Genomic DNA, 24,638 nt, shown 5'->3' on the forward strand with positions numbered 1-24,638 from the left:
GCTTTTTGCCAAGTGACAATCTCGCATGGATCCTTTAATTTGTTTCACGTGCTTGATATCGATATTCTTAAATACTTGATACATATTTGTAACGTATCCTACTCATTAAAGAATATTATGAAAATTTAGTACAACTAGCCATTATCAGACATAGAAACGTATATAATATAGAAATAGAAGCAGGTCCCTTGATGAACCAATTTTTCTTCTTTTTTTTCTCTTTATAGATGATTGATTTCAAGAAAGCAAAAAGATTGATATTATTTGTATTTGTATATAATAGGAAGTGGTTTATGATGATAATGATTTCTGATTTTTATTGTTTTTAGTAATGTCCAATAAGCATATTATTAATTTGAATTTGTAAAATTGTAATTATATATTTATTATGTTTTATAATTTTTTTTATATACATTATGTTACATGTATGTGCATCATAGATTTCAATGGAGTCTTACCCAAAAATAAATAAATATCAACACGGTTTGGACCTGTTAGAAATTGCAATTATACATCTTTATTGTTATATTATTTATTCAATAATCCCCCTTAATATTATAAGAAAATTACAAAGATAAATTACATTTTTGTCCTCTTATAATATCTATCATGTAATTTTGATCCATAAATATTTAATTCTCCAAGTTTTATCTATTAAATGTATATCCATTAACCATTAAAATTGTATAATTGATCATGACTTGATGTTAAGTAATCATTAATATTTAATATGTAAGTTATATTTCACTTTTAATTCTTATATTTACTCCATAAAAGTGGTTAAAGAAAATGAAAATCCAAACGAAAAAAATATTTATGCTATCTACTTAATATTAGATTACAATAAATGTTAGAAATTTTAATAATTACCTAATGAACATTTAATAAATATATTAAAATTACTGATTTTATAAAATTAAAAATAAAATTATGAAATTAAAAATTATAAGATCAAAATACATTTCAAGTGTTATAAAAATATCAAAAGTGCAATTTACCCGAATAGCAAACATTATAAAAATAAATTAAAGTGATTTCATCGTAAGGGTGGTTGGTTAGATATTGCTTATAGAAAATTGTGATAATAAATAACAAGTAAACTCAGCAGTTATTCAACTCTTTAAAGTTGAAACTTGTTACATCACAGTCAATTTGAAAGTCAGCCACCGCAGCCAAATCATGTTTCACATCAATATCAGAAAAATAATGGTATATGACCCACTCGTATTATTAAAGAGGCAACTGGGGCTTGAAAAAATGACATGTTGAATGCATGACATTTTTCAAGTACATTCATATTAATAACCACATTTTTAAATTTTTTTTTATTCATATAACTTTAACATCTTTAAGCAAATTTGAAAAGTAAACTCATCTTTTAACAGTTATAATTACTAGTCATGACACTGTAGCAAGGTGATGGACAATCTATAAATAATTAAGGATATATGATAAGTAGCGGTTAAGCATCAATTTAAGTGTTTACATGTGGAGTATACATATAAATATGAGGTCATAAATACCTTCTACAAAGACAATTATGTTTGAGCTGAAAACATCCTTTGTTAAAGTATATACTTGATGTCAAGTTCATGTCATTAGAATTTTACTTGTCTATCTATTCTATTGAAAAAGTCACATTGCTTGCCTCTATTACTGTTGCAAAGTCTCATGTCTTTCTAGAAATATGTTGGAGCTAAGTTCACTTAAGGTTAATTGATTTTGAGATAAAATGTAACATACTCTATCCTTCTTTTTGGTTGGTTGGTTAGGAAACCTCCCAAAAACATGGAGTTATTGGGAATCAAGCTTCCATAATTTTTTCTTCACTTCTTGATGGCCTAATTAAGCTGCGTGTACTAGAGGACTCAAAGGAGCTGTTGGACACACCAACCTTAAATGCATTTGATGAGGAGATGTCTGTGCTAAATCCTAATGGAGGTGTTTGATCTAGCAATTTAGAGTTCAAAAATGGGGGTTGTTTTGGTATAGGGACGTCTAAATTTGAATTACTTAACATGCAAACAACTTGAGTCATGGATGGCCTCAGGGAAGGAGAAGCTTGTGTGCATAGTAATCCAATTTGAAAAACCCTAGATGCTTCTGCTGCTGGAAAATCATCTTCCAAGCAAGGATCAACAGCTTCAGCCAATCTTTTTGATTGGTATAGTTTCCAAACCTGGTTCCACAAGTACAATTTTCTACATTATCACAAACATCAAGTATTTAGTATGCAATTAGAAGAGCTTATTTACTATTAGTACCTATTTTGATTTATCTTATAAGTACAACACTTGTATAATGTTTAAGTGTCTTTTTATAGAAACTAATCATGTTATTGATACGAAATTTTTATTGACATTATGATAACTAATTTCTCTTAAGAACTTGATGTGGGATCTCTTAAAATCGATCTAAGCATAAGGCCAATAAGACCTTACCTTGAATTTCCTTTAATTTTTTTTTGGTATTATTATTTATATAATTTTTTTCAAAACTTATAACTAAAAAGTCACTTTTTATATTCTTAAAAGTTCATTCCAAAAAGTCCATTTCTAAAAAATATACAAAAATAATTATTTTTTATGAGACCCATTTCTAAAATATTTTTATTTTCTTATTAAAGGATATTATTAATTTTTAAAAAAATTTACTTTAAGATTTGCTTTAGATCTAACAATGTGTTAGGCTGACCCTTAGATCTCGCCAAAACTCAGATCATGTTTACTAGACCAAGTCCAATTCTACTTGAAGTGTTTGAAAGAACTTGTCAAAATAACTTACAATATGCCCATAAGTTAATTTCTGCTTATTTTTAATAAATGTAACTTATGAAAATAACTTGCATGAAAACTATTTAACCATATTTTTTCTTTAAATATATAAGTGCATAAAAACTGATTCAATAAACTATACTGGTTCCAAGTTTAGGGAAAATTAGGCACTGGACTTACTGTTTGCAAAAGGGAACCAGAATCCTCACGGAAGACATTATTCTTCCAGCCACATACAATTTCTAGAACAAGTACTCCAAAACTATAGACATCATCTTTATCTGTAAGTTGTCCTTGAATGAGATACTCAGGAGCCATGTAACCTCTGCTCCAAGAAATGAAACGGCTAGTGTCATTTAGAACTATGAAGCTTGTTAACAAAATATACAAAAAATGCACAATTTTAATTACCAGCTCATGCTTTTGTCTTGAATGGTTTCTTTATATGACATCAGTGCCTTTTGAAAATAGGGTGTGTAAATTTGAATTGAAAAAATTATTGTTGATCCTTCACTTCAAAGCATTAAACTTAATGCAATGCATTTGTGTAAGACAGCATGTTATTGATATAGAAATGAAGCAAAGCTTTACTTTGGTTTTTTAACTAAATAGTGTCACATTTTAGCTTGTTGAAAAGCTAATAGATTACATAACAGAAATTGATTACATAATTTATTAACTTGCAATCTTGCATGCATAATGTCGTGTGCTAAAAATCAAAGACTTACAGTGTTCCAGCAATTCCAGTGCTTAGATGAGTTTTATCAGTACCAAAGCACCTGGCAAGACCAAAATCTGCAATCTTGGGATTGAGATTCTCATCAAGAAGAACATTGCTACTTTTGATGTCTCTATGGATGATTCTTGTTTCAGAGCCTCCATGAAGATATGCAAGCCCTTCTGCAGTTCCAAGAATTATATCAAACCGCTGCTTCCATTTTAGAATCCTTGTTTTGTCCTTTTCTGCAAAGCAGATTAATTTGTCAATATCACCTTCCTGAAACTACATATAAGCATTTTATATCTCTTGCCCTTCCTTCACTATTTTCATGTTGGTTGGTTAACTTTATGAAATTAAGAAGGGTTAAATTTGTATTTATTCTTTTGTAAATAGGGTAATGTTCGCTTTTAGTCCCTAAAGAATAAATCAACTGCATTTGGTTCCTCATTTATGGAAATAAGAATTATGAAAATGTGTCATTTGCTTCTTATTTTCATAAGGTCTTGCAATTGAAATTGGACAAGGAATCAATATATAGAGAATTTTTATCCCAAACTACAAAAAAGTCACAAAAGAATATGCAGATACATTTTTCAATAAAAACTTTATACTTTCGATTCCTTAATCAGTGCCCTAAGGATACTAATTAGCATTTTTCATTTCATAAACGAGAGATCAAAAACAAACATTTTTTGTGGAGGACAAAAGTCACATCTGACACATTTTATAAATGAAAGACTAAAAGGAAAAGAATTATTTTTTGTGGGATAAAAATGAACTTTATCTTAATTGCAAGGACTAAAATCATGTTTAATGCAATTAGAATATTTATTGGAAATATAGTACAATTTTTCAATTGGAGTTATTATGAGAGAAAGGGAACATACCAAAAATGAATTGATCTAAGCTCTTGTTAGGTAGGTACTCATACATAATGAGGCTCTCAGGGCCTTCAATGCTACAACCCAATAGTTTGACAAGGTTTTTGTGTTGCATTCCACTAATTAAATTCACTTCATTGAAGAATTCATCCACCCATTGCCTATTATTGAAGACTAATCTCTTAACAGCAACATCTTTACCATTTGGTAGAGTTCCTTTGAATACAGAACCAGCTCCTCCTTGGCCTATTTTTCTTGAAGAGCTGAAATAATCTGTGGCCTTCTCAAGAGTTTCATATTTGTAAGTCAAGCTAGAATTCTTTAAGGAAGAGGGAATCTCAATGAAATTGTTTTCTGAGTGATTCAGGAGAAAATGAAATATATCATCAGAAAAATTAACAAATAATCATTCCAAATTTATATTATTGGTATGACAATAGTGTCTTTCAGAACATTACTTTTTCTCTTTGATAATTTGGTGAAGGCCGCGAGAGAGAGCACTACAATTGCTGCAGCCAAAACTAACACTGCTGCTATGATGGTTCGTTTTCTAGAAGAATCTAAAAAAAAATGAAAACATGGACAATTGCATCAACATGTATATAAACTAAATGAATAACATGAATCTGTGCCAGCTATGGACTAAAATCTAGGAATCTATTTAGGACAAGGTTTAGACACCAACTAACCATAGAGTTATAGCAGTGTAGGAAAGTTAAAGTTGAAAAACAGCATTTCAGTTACAATAACAGAATAACAAATTCATCCCCTATCTTCTTTTCCTCTTCATCTGTCATATATTCTATAAACACCAGAAGGAATTTGAAAGTGCATGGTAAAAAATAACAATTGAAATTCCCAGTTGAGCTTCAGTTTCCAAATTCCAACCACAAGTTAAGATAAACTTCTCGATAATAAAAAGCAAAATGAATCAAACTTATTTCTTAAGTTAAAATCAACTCATGCACCTCAGCTTTTGAAGATAAATGAGATGATTTCTATAAAAATTGAACCGCGTAAACTGATTTTAACTTGTGGAAGAAGTTTAATTCATATCACTTTCTTATTTTTACTCTTTTAAGTATTTTTTGAAAAGTTTATCCAAAAAACAAGGCCATAGTAATTGAATCGAGATACAATTTATGTATCACAAAAGCCTATTTTGAATCATGAATCGAATCATGAGATTCATAATCAATAAAAACATAGCATATAAATATATAAGTTCAGAAGTGTTCCTTCAATTCCTTTTTATTTAACAATTTAAGCTTGAATGACTTTTCAAATTTTCATGAAAAATGGTGAAAGGAAGGTTAGGAAAAAAAAGAAAGAATAGTTGAATCGTATGATTTGTATTGATAATACAAAATAGCATAGATTTATTCATGTATCATGAAATACAAAATCATTTTAGATTCATCTTGAGATACAAAGTTGCCAAATTGTATAGAATCGTAGGATTCTGATAACTATGAACAGGACTGAGAAAACAAATGAAGAAAATGAAAACTTCAAAGAAGAGCAACACTCTTACCATCCCCTTCACCATCATGACCTCCTTGATTGTAGAACTTAACAGTTGAATATCTCAAATAACACCCTGAATTCAAGGCCCTTCCTTCCCTCCGAGGCAAGCACCCCCTTACCTCATTTCCAGCTTTTCTCAAGCAATGATCACACCCTTTCCCCTCAACACTTTTCCAGCACTGTGCCAAGGCATAAACTCCCTCACCTTCTCCCACTGCAAACCCTCCTCCCTCATTCACTGCCTCCCTCACCACACTCTCAACCACTTCACCAACACTCTCATTAAACACCAACTTTTCAGCATCACCAACCACAGCACCATTCTGAGAGGTGCAGTTCACTGTGTCCCTCAAAGGGTCAGTGTCCTCAGTGTAGAAACTGTAGTTATCATAGCGAAGGAAGCAACCATCAAGGTAAATGCGAGCAGAAACTGAAGGGAGGCAGCGAGGAAGCTTGGTGCGGCTTTCAGCAAAGCACTGAAGGCAATCAGTGTGGGAAAGGTCTTGGAAGCATTGTGCCAAACCATACATGGGAGTGGTTGAAGACATGTTCTCAGAGTGAACACCCCACTTGTGTTTTGTCACAAGATCTTGAAGCCTTTCCATTTCATTGATGAAAATGTGGAAGTAGTTGTCACTTGGTTGTGCCTTGTGTGTGCCACAGTAGTGCCCCACTTCTGAGATTCTTGGATCAGATAGTGCTGAGTGGGAGAAACACAAGAGGGTGGCCACTGAGAACAAAACAACAACAAATGATGGATTGTTGTAGTTGTAGTTGTAGTAGTAGTGGTTGTTTTGATATTTGGAAGCCATACTTGTTATCAAAGGTTTAGGCCTCATGGTGGCAGTTTCGTTGTGATCCTTGATACTGCTAATACTGATTGACTAATGTGGATGATGTTGGCGAAATTGGCTGAGCACAACAAGAACAAGGCGGTGTAAACAACTAGAGCAACAAACAGTATCAAAACTTTGACCTAGTGGATGAAATTGCAAAAAATATGAATGACTAATGTAAATGATGCAGTCACAGTTGAGATAATAATGTAATTGACGACTCCAAAAATCTTCTTGACCTTTTGACCAAAATGATGAATTGGTTTTTAATAAAAGCTTGTTTGTTATGCTAAAAATGAATGACTAATGTGGATGATGCAGCTACAATTTTGGTTGTGATGTAGTTAGAAATTCTAAAAATATTGACATTGAGGCTGATGGACATGTTTTTAAAAGCTTGTTTGTGATGTTGGCTCTTTTGTTCTTAAGATTTCTCTATTTCTCTCTTTATGTAATGCAAGAAAGAGTCTTAAGTCTCATTTTTTTTTTTGTGTTTTGTGAGTTTGAGTGGAAGATGGTGATGGAATGGGCAACGGGGACAGAGTTTGCGTGGTTAGCACCTTAGACTTTTCATTCTACTTGTTGCTGTCATGCTCGTGTCTAACATCATTACTTTTGAACATAATTTGAAAATTTGGAATGTTTAAACCAAGTACATGCACGATTCAATATTTATCCATTTTTTTAATATTTAATATTTATTGATAAATTTAACTAGCTATCTATAATGAGATTTTTTTTTCTTTCTAATTACATTTTTTATTTAAACACGAGACTTTCCTTAACACAATTGAAATGACTTGTTTAAAATCTAATGGATATCTTCGCTCTTTAATTGTAAAATTTCTTTACACGTTAATCAAAACTTGTTATATATATATATGATTAGTGAGTTGAAAAAAGTGTAAGTTATTTTACACGAATAATGCATACATTTTTTTTTTCTCATTTGTTATACATAATTGAATTAATGATATTTTATCATCTCTTTACTATGATATCCCTCTAGTTTGTATGTCAATGAAATAAAATAAGAGAATTTGTACATTCATAGAATTCTTTGATTAAAACAATAGTAAAGTGTATATGCCTTATTTTAATCAAAACTAAAAGTATATATACCAAAATATTTTTATAAGGTGATATACAGATTTTATATAACATGAATTAAGAATTATAATTAAGTGGTATTTCTCATTTATTGTTAGTTCAAAATGTTCAGTTTTGATCATAATTATATATAAGTCCAGAATAAAAAGCGTAGCTTATTTAAATCTCACACACACATATATATATATATATATATATATATATATATATATATATATATATATATATATTATATTATATTATGTATGCTTTCTTTTTTAGTCAAAGCTAAGTGCAATCGACAAATTAAATTTACTTTTTTTTTTCTTTTTAAAGAAAATTCCTTTAAGTGTTTTGGACTTCTGTGACTTTTGTTTTTCAACAAAGACTTTTATGATTATGAACAGAAAAATGTATGATTTTAAGAAAATGAAATTTAGTTTGATAAATTTCTTGTGACATAAGTTAAATATTAATTTTTAATAAAATATTTAAACAAGTTAAGTTTCAAAAGTTAACTAGAGTCATCATAAATTTCAAAGTTCTATAAACATTTAAAAAAGTATTTATAAATTATTCATTAATAAGATCTTTATATTAGTAGAGATAATCAAATTCATGTTTTTTAAAATATAAATATATTTTTTATTGATTAGATCAACTTTTGTTGATTATATTAAACAATATGATACATTTCGTAAAAAATGAGATCAACCCTTTAGTCAACACCTTATGAGAATTATAATTTTTATTGACCAAATTGCATGTTTTCTAGAAGGGATGGATAGACACCACTTTCAGAGTCAAGTTCCAAAATCAAAACAATATTTCCATTTTATGCCAAAAATATAATTGGATGTTAAATGAATCTTTTCTTTTGAGGCTAACTTTGGGTTTGGATTACACAATGAATATGTCTCGCAAGTTATTCAATTTAATTTACCTAAAAATGACCCTAGAATGTAAGTATTGAAGCATGATCAAAGTCATAGACGGCATGTTTGACTTGTATACTAAAATAATAATTAAAATAACACTAAAGTTAAGATAACATGATAATGATATATAGAGAGAGAGACAGTATTAATTGTGAGGTGAGAGAAATTAATGTCCACTTTCCTAAATACGTCTCCATAACTATATCTGTCAATGAATGAGGAATAAGATTTCATAAAAATAAACATTGAAATAAATAACTAAAATATAATTCATGGTTCAAGACCACGACGTTGTATAAAAAGAAAAAACAAAAATAAGAAACTCTAATTCACAATTATTACCATATAGTTTCTTAAACTTATATTACTTGAGTAATTAATTTAAAAGTTATGTCATGTGAATAATTTTAAAGAGTAATTACACTAGGAAAATTCATTTGGTAATTTTCTTTTTTTAAAAGTCCTCCATCTAAATCTAATGACCAAATTACTGGTAGTTTTTAATACAGCAGGAAAGCGATTATGAGGGTCTTAGGCATAAAAATCTTAATATAGCTTTGAGGTTATTACTACTAGATTTAAAAAAAAAAAAAAAAAAAATCTTAATAAGTGGTTTGGTTTCTAAATCGAACCAATTTGAAATCAAGTTTTCAAGTATTTCAAAACCGTTTTATTTTTGTTAATTGGTTTGTATGAATTAAGCCTGTTATTTTAGTCTTAATGATCATAGTGGCAAATAGGGTTGTAAAAAAATTAATTTTAATGATCATAGTAAAAAAAATTGTAATCGTTTCTTTTATATATATATATATTTTTAATTAGATCTTTAGAGTTAATAAAACCGTGTATGTATGATATAAAAATTTGTAAACTCAACTTATATATTAGGAACTATTAATTTAAAAGTTAAATTGTTGAAATTTGATGTAAAATATAAGTTATTGAGTGAAATAAGCCTATCAAAACTTATTTTTTTAGAATAAGTGAATATATATATATATATATATATATATATATATATATATATATATATAAAGAGTGAAAAGAATAAATATTAAACCTTAAATCTTATCATGATGAATCAAAATTAAAACATAAAAACTATATGACTTTAAATAATCTCCATTTTTGAGAGTATGATTTTACAACAAATTTTTTTTGTTAAACTTTTGTATAAAATATCTTTTTCACAATACATAACATTCCCATACATGAAGTAATATATAAGGGAAATACTCGTTTTTCTGTTCACTTTTTAAAATAAGATTATTCTTCTGTATTATATTTTAAGTTTTTACTATTATATATTTAAGGATAAATAGAATATATATATATATGTATATATATATATATATATATATGTTGTTTACTTAAAAAATAATAACTATCCTTTTTTTTGGAAACACTAATTTATTTTATTTTTTCCACAAGACACAGTGCCTTTTTTCTTGCTAGTCATAAATAAGGAATATACATGACTGACTTTCAACTACAATGTACAAAATTCAAAAGTGATATTTAGACATCCTACAAATTCTATTATTGATCCTTTAAAGTTAAAATGAAGTTGATCTCAAATAAAATTATGATAAAATTTAAGTACAGTTTTTTAGGTGTACTAGAGATATAAAGTTTTATTTTGATATTACATACTTATATTTAATATAAATCTCATTAATATATATTTATATATAATATTAAGATAAATTTTAACTCTAATTAAAAACCAACATCACTCTAAGTTTTATCGTAATATTATAACATATTTGGTAGCTTTTAGCTTTTTCCCCTGATAATTACATTTGTTATGTCAAGGAGTTGCCCTTGTTCTTCTTCACTCATGCATTAGCTTCGAATCACCTCCCTCACTTTCATCGATTCCATAACTAACAAGTCGAAATAATCACTTTCTCACTCACCCATCAATAGCAAAAAACAACGTAAATATTGCTATTTACTGCCTATAGTAAACTACATTAATCACTTATTAGTTGAGAATGGCTCTAAAAAATTCAGAAATCATCACTCCTGCAAAATGAGCATGTCCTCCATTCATTATTTTAAAATCAAAATAATTATTTCTTCTCTATGCTACTAAAAACTGTATGAACTCAGTAAGCTTATTAAAGTCTTGCACACAAACACAGGAATCTTTTCCATCAAGATCACTATGGCAGAAATTCAAGTTATAAGTTATTACAAAGGATTAAATATGTTTTTCCCTCTAAATTGATTTTATTTGGTTTTAGTCCTTTAAAAAAGAATTCTTAATTTTAGTCCTCTAAATTTATATAATGTATATTTTTAATCCTCTTTTTTTTAAAATACTGTTAACTTTTGTTGTTAAAAATAGGTCACTTCAACTTTCAAATCACTATAAGTTTTATTGACATGAAATATTTTTAATTTAAAATATTAATTATTTAAGTGTTAAATTAAGTTTTAGGATAAAAACTAATTTTACATTTAATTTTTTTTACTATTCACTATCAATGCAAGTATAGAGGTTCTAGTAATTTCTTTTTTACTTGAACAAAAAGTTTTCCACTAAATTGTACTAAAATCTTCTCACAAACTTAAAATAAGGTTTTTTTTTCTCCACCATCATCACTGTGTCCATAAATGTTTAGTTTCACATTTTTGTCTAAGCTCCAAATTCTCAATTTTCAACAATATCATTTCACTCTAAACCTCAAAGTGTTAATTACTCTAAACAATATTCATTTTTCTCCCTCCCAAAATTTCAAGATGTTCTCTTTCTAAAACAAGAAACCTTTGACTTTCTCCGGGTGAAAGCAAAATATAGAAACATAGAAAAATAAAACATTTTTAGAATCCACATGTCTAGATCCAAGAGTGAATAGTAAAAAGTTTTAAATGTAAAATTAACTTTTACCCTAAATCTTAGCTTAATCATAAAATAATATTTTTAATTAAAAAAAAATCATGTCCATAAAACTAATGATGATTTTGGTACTAAGATAATCTATTTTGACAACAAAAGTTAACAAGGTTTAAAATAAGATTAAAAGTAAGTATTATGCATATTTTATGGACTAAAATCAAGATTTTTTATTTTGAGAGACTAAAATCAAATAGAGTCAATTTTAAAAAATCAAAAACATATTTAGCCCTAAGTTACATGTTAGACACTACATTTTAAAAAACGCTACTCATTTTGAATTATTTTGATCTGTTTTATATTTGCAGTATATTTTCAACTATCACATGTTTTCTTCTATGGGTAGTTCTTTCTTTTTTAACTGCAACAATCTTTTTTTTTTTTTTTTGTGATATACGATGCTTCTTGTCAATGTATAGAAAACACAATTCCAAGAATAAGGAAAACAGGAAAATTCAGGGTAACTGGGAATAATACACATGTTCAAAATTAAAAGGCTTAGACGAGCCGTACTTGCCGATTAAGACAATATGATGACAAAGCCAAATCATCACTTAACCAAATAATTAAGTGTTCAATGTCCTTCAGTGTAAGTACTAGTATTGTCAGCACTCTTGAGCTACTTGGCCTCACAAAAGTGGCCAACCATTTAATCAACTTGGGCGTCAAAACCCAACATAAATCAATCAAGAATAACCCTAGATACTACGGATAATTAACAACTAAATATCAGCCGATTGCATGGTCGTTCACCACTCAACTTTTTATTGTGAAATGGCAATCATGATGGCAAACTTGTATCAAGCATAAACACCCATTTTCCAACAGCTTTCTCAAGCTTCATACAGCAAATCTAAGAACACAGCAGCGCAACAGTTCCCAAAGTCCATTACTGCATTCCCAGAAGCTCAACAACTATTAAGCATCATCCGGACAGGGCAAGTTATATATGGATCAAATTGACGTTATTGGGCTCTATCAAAAACCAGATTTCCAAGAAAACCATTGTGCTTCTTACACTGCTGGAAGAGTTCTTTCCTCAAATCATGGCAGTATAAATCCATGAGTTTGGCAATAAAACCATTGGTGTTGCTTACCACTAGGAAGTAATTTATTCATCATCCACAAAAGACAATACAGGAATTCCCTTGCTAGAGAAGCTGGAGCACACAACTCGCATCTCATCACCTATTTTAAAGTCCTTTTTGTTATTTTCCTGCATGACAAAACAAGAATAGGTTAGCAAGTGAATTATATGGTTCATGAAGCAAACGAGAATTGATTGACCGATGATACATCATCAAATGAAGAGAATAATACAATTTAATAATAGTGGTGTGGGTATTAGAAGTTAAAGGAATTCTTGAGCTTATATGCGAAGTGATACTACAATGAAAGAGATCAATTGTTGCAGAAATGGAAAGGAAGAAGAAAGACAACAATTAGTGTGTTAACTTGTGGGTATGAATAATCAGCAAAGCTATTTCGTTGATAAACAGATAATGTACCATATATGCATTATTATTATGGCCCCTAAAAGACACATAGTATGATTGACAAAAAGAATGCCAAATGACCAGAGAATATATCCTCAACATGATATCATGAGAAAAGAGGATACAAAGATGACTCATACCTCAAACCGGTACATTCCTCGAATTCCTCCACCCAAATCCAACACTAATCCATGTGCACGAATTTGATCTACCTTGGCAGTTACTTTTGTTCCGAGTTTCAGATCTTTTGCAGATTCAGACGACTCCTTATCTTTAGGTTCTTGCTCATCCTCCTCTGGTCTTTGATGATCAGATTTGGACTCTTTCATCATCGAAAGTTTTGTCTTCTTAACATTTTTATATGGCAAGGGACCTGAATGAGAAGATGGAGAATCAATAACAACTTGAGATCTGCGAGATTTTAACTTAGGTGGAGAATCATTCACATTTTGAGATCGACGAGATTTTGACTTGCGATCCAATTCAACCTCATTATCCACGTGAGAACCTTTTGAAGATAGATTCAAGCTAGAAGATTTCTCCTCTTCATCACACTCTGCAGCACTACGTATTAAAATTACTGGGACTTGCGAGGTTTGGGAGGTTTGTGATTTTGCTTCACCCAACTCAAGATTGCCTAGAGACGACTCAGAAACAGAATTTTGTTGTTCTTGTGTACTAGACACATTCCCAACTGGTGCCCAAATGTTGGCTGTTTCTTTTGCAGATGCAACAGATCCTTCAACTACATCATTAGTCTCCATTCCTCCGCGACGAGGCAAAGTTGCTTTAAGGGATAGTTTAATGTTACCATGAACATCTTGGCCTATGCACATCAAAGAAAGCTTCTGGCCAACAGAGACAACCTCTGAAACTCGGGAAACCTAAGGATGCACAGTTATTAATGACAATTATCACATACAAATTGCTATGCCTGTTAATAGCAGACCTAACACGACTCTTAATGATAAGCAATTAAAAATAGTTAAAATCAGACATACCGGTTCATGTGACAACTCAGAAATGTGAAGTAGGCCCTGCTGGCCACCATTAAACTCCACAAAAGCTCCATATTCTTTTATAGTGGCAACTATACCGGTGTAGATACCTCCAACTTCAATTTCACGGCCCACAATAAAATCAATCTGACAAACAAGGTTGTACTTCAGAATGACAGCCACAAGGAAAAAGATGAGGGTAGATATTTCACCATTCACCATTAATATATACACAAATTAGCATGTATATGAACAAATAATGAACTTAACAGACGGCTCAGTGTGCAAGGCTCCCACCAAGTGGGGTCTGGGAAGGGTAGATATATAGCAGTCTCCACAGGCGGAGTTTGTTCCCACTTTCCAGTATATAAACAAATGGATAAAATAAAATGGTTTACAAGAGAACTCTTAATTCTTAATGATAACATTACTGCATGATATTATCAGCACAATATCAATTCCTGATATTAGGACAGACAATTATCTCACTTATGACTACGTGAATGAATTTCCAAACAAAAAGCACAAATGGATAAAAATTAATTGTTCAACAGAATGGAAGAACTACCTTTTCCAGTACTTTGTCCATTACAGATTGATTCTTAGCAACTATTGTAAGTGTTCCATCACCTACAGACATACGTGCACCTGATTGTAGTACATAATAACATGTTAAGTAAATGTGTTCTGTTCCTCAAAGTATACGTAATACAGCAAGCAAAAATGCTGTTAAAAGCATGCTCATATTTAGAAGCCAGAGAAAGGACAATATTTTAATATATATTTTTAAGAGAACTTAGATATAAATATTGCAATTAATGAAAAAACAAGATCAAGAAGGATCAGAACTAGCAAGCCCAAAAAAGGTGAACAAATAAATCCTTCTTCGTCAAAAAGGATATCCGGAAGTATAAGACAACTTCATAATACAGTCTAAATGGCAGGGGAAGCGGATTCAAATAATTAGAACAAGGGTACAATTAGTTAAGAATAGTATGCAAAATTTCATTTATTTGTGAGACAACCGGGTATCATTTGACTCGATAAACTATTTAGTATTTAATGAGATTTTGAGATATAAGAAACTGTCAAATGAGTGAAGAATGAACACTTTGGTTCCTATATATACGAATAAGGGAGACAATCAAAAAATGAGTTAATTACAAAGGGATAAGAGTCACACTATGAAATAACGGGAATATGTTAGAGCATAAATTATTAGGGACATGAAAAAGATTATCCCTAAATAGATGAGTTTTGATTGAAGAATCAACAAAGTGGTTAACTCTAAACTTGAGGTTTGGAGATAGACATTGCAAATTTACCAAGAAATAAGAGGAAAATGAGTTGGAAGTAAAAAATTGAAGATTTTATACCGTAGGGGGATCAATATTATAAAATGATGGGGAAATTAAAGAAAACGCCACAAGAATTATACAATTTGGTTGATTAAAAAGAAAAAAAGGCATCCGAGATTATTAGTGACCCAAAGTACCTCTCAAGCTCAAAGAAAAGTTTTTATCATACTGTTATACAATGAACTATACTCTACTGCAGTGTATGTTGGGCTCTAAAGAGATGAGAAGAAAAAAAATGGGAGTAGCGTAATTGAATGTTACAATGAATGTGGGGCCACATAAGAAAGAACAAGATGCAAAATGATTGTACACGAGGAGATATTAGTGTGACACCTATCAAGGAAAAGATGATAGAAAATTAATTAAGGTGATCTGGACACATGAAAAGAAAGCTATTGTAAACACCAGCGCCAGAGGTGAGGAAAGTAGATCACATGGTTTTTAACAAAGTGAAAACAGGTAGAGGGGAATCAGGGGCATTGGAGGGTATTATTAAAAGGAATTTCATAGTGAGTAATATCCCTGAAAATTTGGTTTTAAACCAAGTTCAATGGCATCGTGTGATCCATGTTGCTGTCCTTACTTAGTGGGATAAGGCCATTGTTATTGTCATGACTCATGAGGCGCAAGGAAATATTAAAGGAACCCTTTATTTTTTTCAAGAAAAATTTGGAAGGGGAAGGCCACTCTATTCCAAGGTCAAGGCACCTGGGCAAGATCATACCACAATATTTAACATCTTTTACCAAGGGAATTTTTAGAAACAGGAATCAAACCCAGGCCTTTCAACTTTCAAGCAAAGTACTTTGATTCTAACTGTTGAACAAACCCCCTTGGTAAACTGCATATCCCTTTCACAGTTTTACATTATTAATTAAATGAAAAAAAATGCAATTTTCCAATGACTACGTGCATTGATGAAGATCAACCACAATATTATATCAGAGCAAAAACTGTTTTAGTAAAATAAAAGTGAACCTCAAACATGCATTTATTGGCAAAACATTGACAGAATAGAAATTTTTTAAGGCACTTTTGGAGAAACTTGAAATTTAAGTTGACCTGTTTCCTCTTCCATTTTTCTCTTAAGAGCACCCATTGGTCCAATTAGGCGACGGAGAGCATCATTGTTGTACTTTAAGGTGGCTGCACCATCAATAATAAATTTCAAACTTCAGGTATCAGACATTATCAAGGAACCTAACTTGAAACAAAAACAGAAATGAACTAAAATAAGTTAAAAATCTTAACCTAGTCGTGGAGAAGTACTGTCATTCTTGTTACGAGGTACATTAATTTCTTGATCCATGTGATCAAGAATTTGAACACGGGCTTTGCGCCCAGGTTCTAAACATTCACATATGATATCCAGAGGAATTCCAGCTGGTTTCATATCCAATTGAATAGCAGTAACTCCATTTCGACTCCCAGCAATCTTGAAGTCTATGTCACCCAGATGGTCTTCCAAGCCCTTCGAAAAATTAAAATTAATACTTTTGCATGAAATACATCATTTCTTTTCTGTTCAACATCTTACTCTTTGCTTAGTAATATAGAATCACTGGAACACATAAGGATACCATGAAAGGCAGAGGTAATTGCAAATATGTAATATTATTTAAATACATATTTGATAGTCAAAAGGAAGTAAACTTGAGTATCACAATGTAACTACTAAATCATATATTCTCAACAAATATGCAAACAAAGTTCATTATTTTGTTTACTTTAAATATAATTTTTTATGTAATTTAAAATTATAATATTTCATTATAAATTATAAATATAGAAATCATTCAAAAATATTGACATAAGTTTTTATTCAAAAAGATCATAAAATACCCTAAGTAATGACTTGAATGTAAGTAGTCGATAAATTAGTAGAAAAATATAAATTTTAATTGAATATTATTATATTACTCAAACAAAAATCATATTAAATGATATAACCATACAAGTTCTGGAATATACCAGAATATCGGTCAATATACGATAATCTGTTATTTCGCCAGTGGATGGATCAAGCTCACTAACAAGACCCACAGAAACCCCAGCAACATGTTCACGCACAGGAATGCCAGCATCCATCAAGGCCATACTACCTACAACACAGAAAGGTTCATAGTGAATTTTTTCTCTATTTTATTAAATTTCACCCATCTATTCTCCTGTTTGTGCACCTTATTACGAGTAACAACTTACATCATACTTTTTTTTTACTATTTTTTTTGTAACAAAAATTCTTTTATTAAAAAAAAAGGATAGTTATGTCACCATCTAAATCAATTGGCGTGTGTTTGATTTGGTGTTAAAAACACCTAACCGCCCAACACCTTTGTTGCTTCTCAATTCTTACATTGGAAAGTGAGAAATTACAGTTCCGTTTAAAAAAAATGCATACCCAAACATGCTGTTAGAAGTTAAAACTTAAAACTTCATCAGCAAGAAAGATATTAAAAAAGAAATTAAATTTTCCAAAGCTTAAATGTGAATTAAGAACATCAAATGGCATCACAAATGCTTTAATTGTGGGTTGAAAGAGTACCTCCACATACAGTTGCCATTGATGTTGAGCCATCAGAAGCCATGACTTCAGAGTTCACACGAACAGTGTAAGGAAAATCTTCTTCAGGAGGCAAAACAGCGAGAAGGGCTTTCTCAGCAAGTGTTCCTACAAAAGTTAAACAACAAATCAGCCAAGCTCTTTAATTAATGAACTTTAGATTGGTAAAGCCAAATACAATTACTTAGGATTATTAAGAACACCATTTCTTTCTGGTTTCCAAAATAAATATCCTTATTTGACCATCTGTTTATTATCTTTTATATAGCTGGGGCTTACAATAAAACAAGTCGAAAGCTAGAGAAATCAATTGTTGAAAAGTAACTTTGTTCTTTCATATAAATTATTTTATGTAATTCCTATCAATTTATAATTTTAGAGTCACTGCCAACATAGAATGATAGATCAAAGTTGTGTTATTCACCACTTTTCAAGCCTTTTACAATCCTATTGAGTTTATACCCGACACTTTCATATAATAAGAGACATCAAATTTCATTACACAATACACAGCCTTTAGATAATCATTTATTTTTATTATAAAGAAAACAATTAATTTTGATTTTTAATATTGCGTATAATCTTGTTAACATTAATTTATTCTCTCCCCATACCAATTATTACTCAACTTTCTACTGTCATTCACTCCATCCAAAAAGCATTAGAAGCATCTATCATAAAGAACAGAAAGGGATGGATCTGCAGCTAAAGTCAATCTCTCAGATGATAGGAGATCCAGCTTTCGTAGATTTCCCATGTTCCTCCTCAAATAGCAATAGCCCAAGCTTCCGCAACAAAACTCCCAGATTAGCTAATTAATTAAATGTCCAAATAGATAAAATCTTCTACTCCTGTTCTAGGGCCAAAATACTCATTTTTTGATAATGAGGAAGCACTCCAACAATAATGTCTTAAACTAAGGATGCATTAGCATATGATTTTTTTTATTAAAAATGCTTTTATGAAGTACTCCTCTGTTTCTTTTTATTTGTCCACTTTTGGTGGGAAAGATTCCAATTTATTTGTCCATTTAGAAGTTAAAGATAACATTAATTGCCTTCTTTTCAATTATACCTTTCTCCATCTAATTCTTAAATATTTTGCACACTAATCTTGGGGGAAATAATAGTGGAAATCATTCATTAATTTGTATACTATCTTTCAAAGTACCAGATGAAATAAACAGAGACAATATAGAGAGAGAGATTTTTAATCAAAAGCTGTTATTTTTAACTTCTGAGAAAATTCACTTAATTTTTAATTTTTTTATTTTTCAACAAACCTATCTAATTTATTATAATTTTTCAAACTTTTTTTCATTAAAACAACATTTTTTCCTTTTGGAAAATAAAAACAGCTTCTAATTTGTTATGAATCATAACTGGGGAGGTTTTGGCGATTTTGCAAATATGGGAGATCTCCATAAGTTGTGGATAGTCATAGTGAGTTACTCATTTACCATGACCAACTTCACGCCTGTTCAGACCACCGCGTTTACCAACTTCATTTATGCAGAAGGGAGGAAAACTGTAGTGTAGCATAAATCGCTTTGTCGGAGGACCGACTACAGACTCCAGGCGTTGAGCATCTGTAGGTGCTCCAAGCGTTACTGTACATAAGACCTGTCCATGCAATCAACATATATCACTGCAAATGGAAGTGAAACCACTCAAAATAAAATTATTATTTCACATCATTGCGATTATTTAACTTTCAACAAACAATAGCAAAAAAACATAAATATATCTGACCTGTGTTTCTCCACGGGAAAATAGTGCAGATCCGTGCAACATGGATAAATATCCAGCTTCACAATACAAAGGTCTTACTTCATCTAGCTGTCTTCCATCAAGTCTGTATCCTTCTGCAATAATTCTTTTACGGACCACCTATAATGTGTGAAAGTATAAACACCACTCTTCAACAAGTAAATTTGAAATCAACATGACAAGTACACACACACATGAAATAATTGTTAAGAATTAAATATATAGAGATAACATTATCAGTAATAACTCTTAAAAAAAGATAGCCAATCACCAATTTTTCTTTTCGTGCCAAGTGAATAATAATTATATAAAACAAAATCAGAATAATATAGCTACAAGCTACACCAGATTAGAGAGAGAGAGAGAGGAGGGAAGATTTTTACCAAGTGCAAATAAAGTCTTCCTTCTATATTCCTTTTCAAGTTTAGCACAAAATATTTTATGGCAAAGAAGTTTTTCTTTTCTTTAGAAACTTTAGATGATGATGAATTAGACCCATATCCCACTGGAAGAAATATTGAATTACACCAATTTTTTTATTACTTTCTATTTTACTCCAACAATAACCAAAGTGAATATCCTTCAATATGTGACCCCTACTAATAATCTTACAGTGAAATATTTATTCCTCCAAACCTATGGGGACATATAGAATTTATAGTCATCCAACATTTCATATTGTTAGATTTCATCTTAAAACCAATTGACATTAAGTGAAGTTGTCAAACAAATATATAAACCACACACAAAGAGGTAGGTGGTGTAAGACTTTCCAATACTCTCCGCCTATCAAACCAGGCGATGCCTACCAAAATAGGCAAACTAAGAAGATGGATTCTAAACTTTGATGATAGATTTCATTTTAAAACCAATTGACATTAAGTAAAGTTTTCCAACAGATATATAAACCGCACCTGGAGAATTAAGGCAAATAATATGGGCCTTCCCAACACATGTAACAAGGTAAAACTTTCAGAGTTATTAATTAAGGATAACACCCTCTTCCTCAATGGAAAAAATAAGCACATTAGTCTCTAAATTTCTAATAAACTTGTCACAATGCTCCATACCTTCTTCCTCACTGTATCTACAGCCTTTGACAAGACTTTTAAGCTTTCTTCATCACCTTCTTCTTCGAGCACTTTCTTTACATCTTGTGTAATATTTTCTAATGCTTCTCCACGTTCAAACTAGAAGAAAATATATAACAATCCAAAAGTATAATAAGTGAGAAAAGAATTTAGCTTTTGCAAAACACAAAAGGCAAGAAAACAAGAGAGAAAGAACAGAACACCTTTCCATAGGAAGGATCAGTAAAAACAGCTTCAATCGGTGCCTCTGCGATATTACCAACTTTCTCCAGTGTTTTGTCCGATAGCATAGACAATTTGTATTCCTTCTTAGATTTACCAGCTTTAGCAGCAAGTCTGATTTGAGGTTCAATATACTTAACTGCCTGAACAATTATAGTAACTCATCTCAATAACATTCAATTACCGAAAGAGTAAAACAAGTAACAAAGTTCAAAGTCACCTCCGGGTGAGCCATTCTTAACCCAGCTTCTAGGTCTTTCTCAGATATCTCACGAGCTTGCACATCGATCATCAAAGTTTTGTCCTTCGTACAGGCATAGATCAAGTTAAGATCACTTAACTTAAGCTGCAACACCACAACTAGAACCAGTAAGAGAACAAAAATAATGCAATTTAAAAAACCTAGTAAACCAAGTTCCAACAACAAACAAAAATACAATAATCACTTTATACGATGTAGCTCATTCAATATTACCTCATCCATGGTCGGATTTACAATAAACTGCCCACATATCCTGCCAATTCGAACCATTCCAATGGGACCGCCCCACGGAATATCTGATAACATAAGAGCAGCTGAAGTCGCATTAGCCGATAACACATCCGGATCTTGTTTTCCATCAGAAGAAAGAACACTTGCCGTTACCTAAAAGTGAGCCATTCCTTTTTTATTAGAAAAAAAAAACATCGCAAACAAAAATTGAACAAAAAACTAAAGAATTTAACTAGAATGTACTTTCAATGTAAAAGCTTTTTCCTTGTCCAATTACAATTTATCATGCATGGTAAGTTTATTAACTTCTACACCAACTATTTTAAAAGTCATACATAAAATGATTTCTGATTGATTTACCGTGTAAAATTCTTTAGACAATGCTTAGAAATTAAACTAAATAATAAATGAAAAGTAAATAGTCTATGCAATATCAACCGAGATCGCTACGGGATGACACAATGTATACAGTTTTTATGTTTGGCATAAAATTAAGATATTTTCAGATAAATTTCTCCACAAGAGTAGAAAAAAAATGAAATAAGTTTCTCTTATTCTTCATAAACTAAACTTAACTTGTGCATAAGCTAATTTGTAGAAATTTTCTCATATTAACTTTTTCAAAACTTATTTTTAACTTGAGCATAAGCTAAACTAGTATAGAGAAACTCATTTCATCCTTTCTTTTTACAACAACTACTTAAAAAATCATACCTACGATTTCTAATTAGTTAGTGTAAAAAATCTGTACATCGGTGCATAAAAATTAAACTCATAGATGAATCAGATAAACAACAGCGACATAACATACCTGAACCTCGTGGTAAAATCCCGGTGGAAACAACGGTCGAATCGGACGGTCAATGATTCGACCACACAGGAGTTCGCGTTCCTTCGGAGCACCTTCTCTCCGCATGAACGACGTCGGAATCACGCCTTGCACGAATTGCTTCTCCTGATAATCGACCTGCGATCACCAACGGCATTTTCACCGCACCGTCTATGCACAGACTTCACAGAAGAAGGTCACGAGAGAAGCAGAGGCACTTACGGTGAGAGGCAAGAAATCGCGAACGGCGTCGCCCTTAGCGGAGGTGACGGTAGAGAGGACGCTGGTGTTCTCCATGGCCAAAACGACGGCGCCGTTTGCGAAGCGAGCGATCTTACCTGTCTCGAGCGTGATGAGGCGCGAGCCGACTTCGAACTGCTCCGTGAAGGATTCGAGGTGCTTGACGGAGCCGGCGGCGAGGGCGTGGCGGCCGGAGCAAATGGTGCGGAAGCGGAAGGCGCGCCATGTGAGAAAGTGCGGCAGCGTGCGGAGGAGTGGCTTCGACCTTCTCATTCGCTTCTACGGTGAAAGAAATGAAGGAAAAGCTCGGTGATGGGGACGGTGCCACACAGGGTACAACACTAGTGTTACTTACCACCTTCAACTTCGTGTAAGGAATCTCGATGTAGGGTTTAGGGTTTAACGAGTAAAATTAAAAATAAATATAAATATGCATTTTTTAACTTAGCAACATAATTGTATTTCACGAAGAAAAATAATGTATTTTTCTTTTTTTTACAGTTTTGTGAGTGTTTATTAATTATTAATTTTCATTAAAAAAAATTGATTCATCACCTTTGCTACCGTGTCAATGATTTTTTTTTATTTTAATAAAAGTGTCTATGATTTTATATAAATATATTTTTTTAAATATGCATATTGAAGTTATGAGTTCACATCTACAAGGGAAATATAAATTAATGAATGTCAAAGAATATTAAAATAATCATGAAAATATTTATATATCGAGATGGAGTTATCAAAATATTAAATTAATGAAAATATTTAATGGATAGAAGGATGGAGTTAAAAAATTTATTTGATTAAGAGATGAATAAGGATTAATTATTTTCTTATTTAGTTTATAAGAAAAAATAAATTTTAAAAGTTAATTTATTTTTTTATCTTTATGATTTTAAATTTAATAATATAAATAATAATATTTTGAATATTATTAAAAATATTTTAAAATTTATCAACTCTCTCCCAAATCTTCTAATATTGGAGAAGAAATAAAATAGAGTTGGGAGGGATTTTGTTTTTCTTCCTTTCTATAAATTTAATTAGAGAATTTTTTTTTTTTTAATATCTCTTCCCTTACTTCCATTTTCCATCAATGGATATTATGTATTTTGAAGTCTTTTATGTTTCAAGAAAAAAAAATTTATCTTGTATGTAAGAGACTAAAAAAAAGTCTAAGATGAAATATATATCACGTGTATTTACCTCGTTAGATATATTATTAAAATATTTAATAATTGAGGTTTATTATGATAAATTTAAATATTTTCATATATAAATCTATTTTAACACTAAATTAATACCTTAATATGTTTATTTTTCTTAACTTTTACATCTATATTTAATGATAGTTCATTCATGTACCACATTACATAATATTTTAAAATGATAGTTTATCAACACAAAATTTAACCGATCATTTTATATTGTAATTTATTTCAATTACATGCATATGTAAATGTCTTGATCATAATATATATCTCATTTGTCAAGTTTGTTGATAGTGTATTGATTTTATTATTTAATGCATATGTTTTATGGTTAATGTTTATATTTTAAAGACTAATAATGGCCGCGAACCAAAAAGATTAAAGAATTAGGGATGAGAAAAAGAAAGATATTAAATTTTTCAAACTAAACTTTTATACTTACAAATGTGTTGAATTATAGTAAATATACCACTTGTAATGAACAAATGAGTCCATACTTTCATAATTTTGCAAGAAAGAATATCTTGGAATCAAATATTATGGATTTGCAATTTGAATATAGTGTTAGTAACACATTTTTCTTAATATTTTTTTGTTAGAAATTATTAAAAATTACAAAATCAATAAAATCATAAAATGGAGTATGATACTTATCAACTTTTATGTTTTTCAATAAATTAAAGATAATATATTTTTAAAA

General features: G+C 30.6%; 2 protein-coding genes across 2 annotated transcripts; both read right to left on the minus strand.

Annotated features, from left to right (window-relative positions):
* Positions 1-1,481: 1,481 nt before the first annotated feature.
* On the minus strand, positions 1,482-7,344 carry LOC109806953 (cysteine-rich receptor-like protein kinase 42). Its single transcript, XM_083067736.1, has 6 exons — positions 5,911-7,344; positions 4,797-4,936; positions 4,383-4,725; positions 3,503-3,737; positions 2,955-3,099; positions 1,482-2,179 (listed from the first exon to the last, which is right to left on the minus strand). Exons 1-6 carry the CDS (start codon positions 6,740-6,742, stop codon positions 1,805-1,807), a joined length of 2,070 nt encoding a protein of 689 aa, XP_082923862.1. The 5' UTR covers positions 6,743-7,344; the 3' UTR covers positions 1,482-1,804.
* A 4,813-nt stretch (positions 7,345-12,157) lies between these two features.
* On the minus strand, positions 12,158-23,118 carry LOC109809666 (polyribonucleotide nucleotidyltransferase). The gene is made up of 16 exons (XM_020373039.3): positions 22,710-23,118; positions 22,470-22,625; positions 21,641-21,811; positions 21,386-21,511; positions 21,147-21,308; positions 20,923-21,042; positions 19,835-19,972; positions 19,543-19,705; positions 18,066-18,191; positions 17,492-17,622; positions 16,772-16,991; positions 16,583-16,666; positions 14,731-14,810; positions 14,166-14,309; positions 13,305-14,048; positions 12,158-12,884 (listed from the first exon to the last, which is right to left on the minus strand). Exons 1-16 carry the CDS (start codon positions 22,998-23,000, stop codon positions 12,780-12,782), a joined length of 2,961 nt encoding a protein of 986 aa, XP_020228628.2. The 5' UTR covers positions 23,001-23,118; the 3' UTR covers positions 12,158-12,779.
* Between the last annotated feature and the right edge of the window lie 1,520 nt (positions 23,119-24,638).

Source organism: Cajanus cajan, chromosome 2 (genome assembly GCF_000230855.2).
Source record: "Cajanus cajan strain Asha chromosome 2, NIPB_CcT2T_4, whole genome shotgun sequence".
NCBI lineage: Eukaryota > Viridiplantae > Streptophyta > Magnoliopsida > Fabales > Fabaceae > Cajanus > Cajanus cajan.

Excerpts from the sequence above, each read along its gene's own strand:
- LOC109806953 (XM_083067736.1), bottom strand. The coding sequence starts at position 6,742 with ATGAGGCCTAAACCTTTGATAACAAGTATGGCTTCCAAATATCAAAAC. Across the intron at positions 4,726-4,796 it reads CTATTGTCATACCAATAATA|AATTTCATTGAGATTCCCTC; the intron begins TAAATTTGGAAT and ends CACTCAGAAAAC. Across the intron at positions 2,180-2,954 it reads CTGGTTCCCTTTTGCAAACA|GTTTGGAAACTATACCAATC; the intron begins GTAAGTCCAGTG and ends TTGTGGAACCAG.
- LOC109809666 (XM_020373039.3), bottom strand. The coding sequence starts at position 23,000 with ATGAGAAGGTCGAAGCCACTCCTCCGCACGCTGCCGCACTTTCTCACA. Across the intron at positions 21,812-22,469 it reads GATTTTACCACGAGGTTCAG|GTAACGGCAAGTGTTCTTTC; the intron begins GTATGTTATGTC and ends GCTCACTTTTAG. Across the intron at positions 17,623-18,065 it reads AATGGCAACTGTATGTGGAG|GTAGTATGGCCTTGATGGAT; the intron begins GTACTCTTTCAA and ends TCTGTGTTGTAG.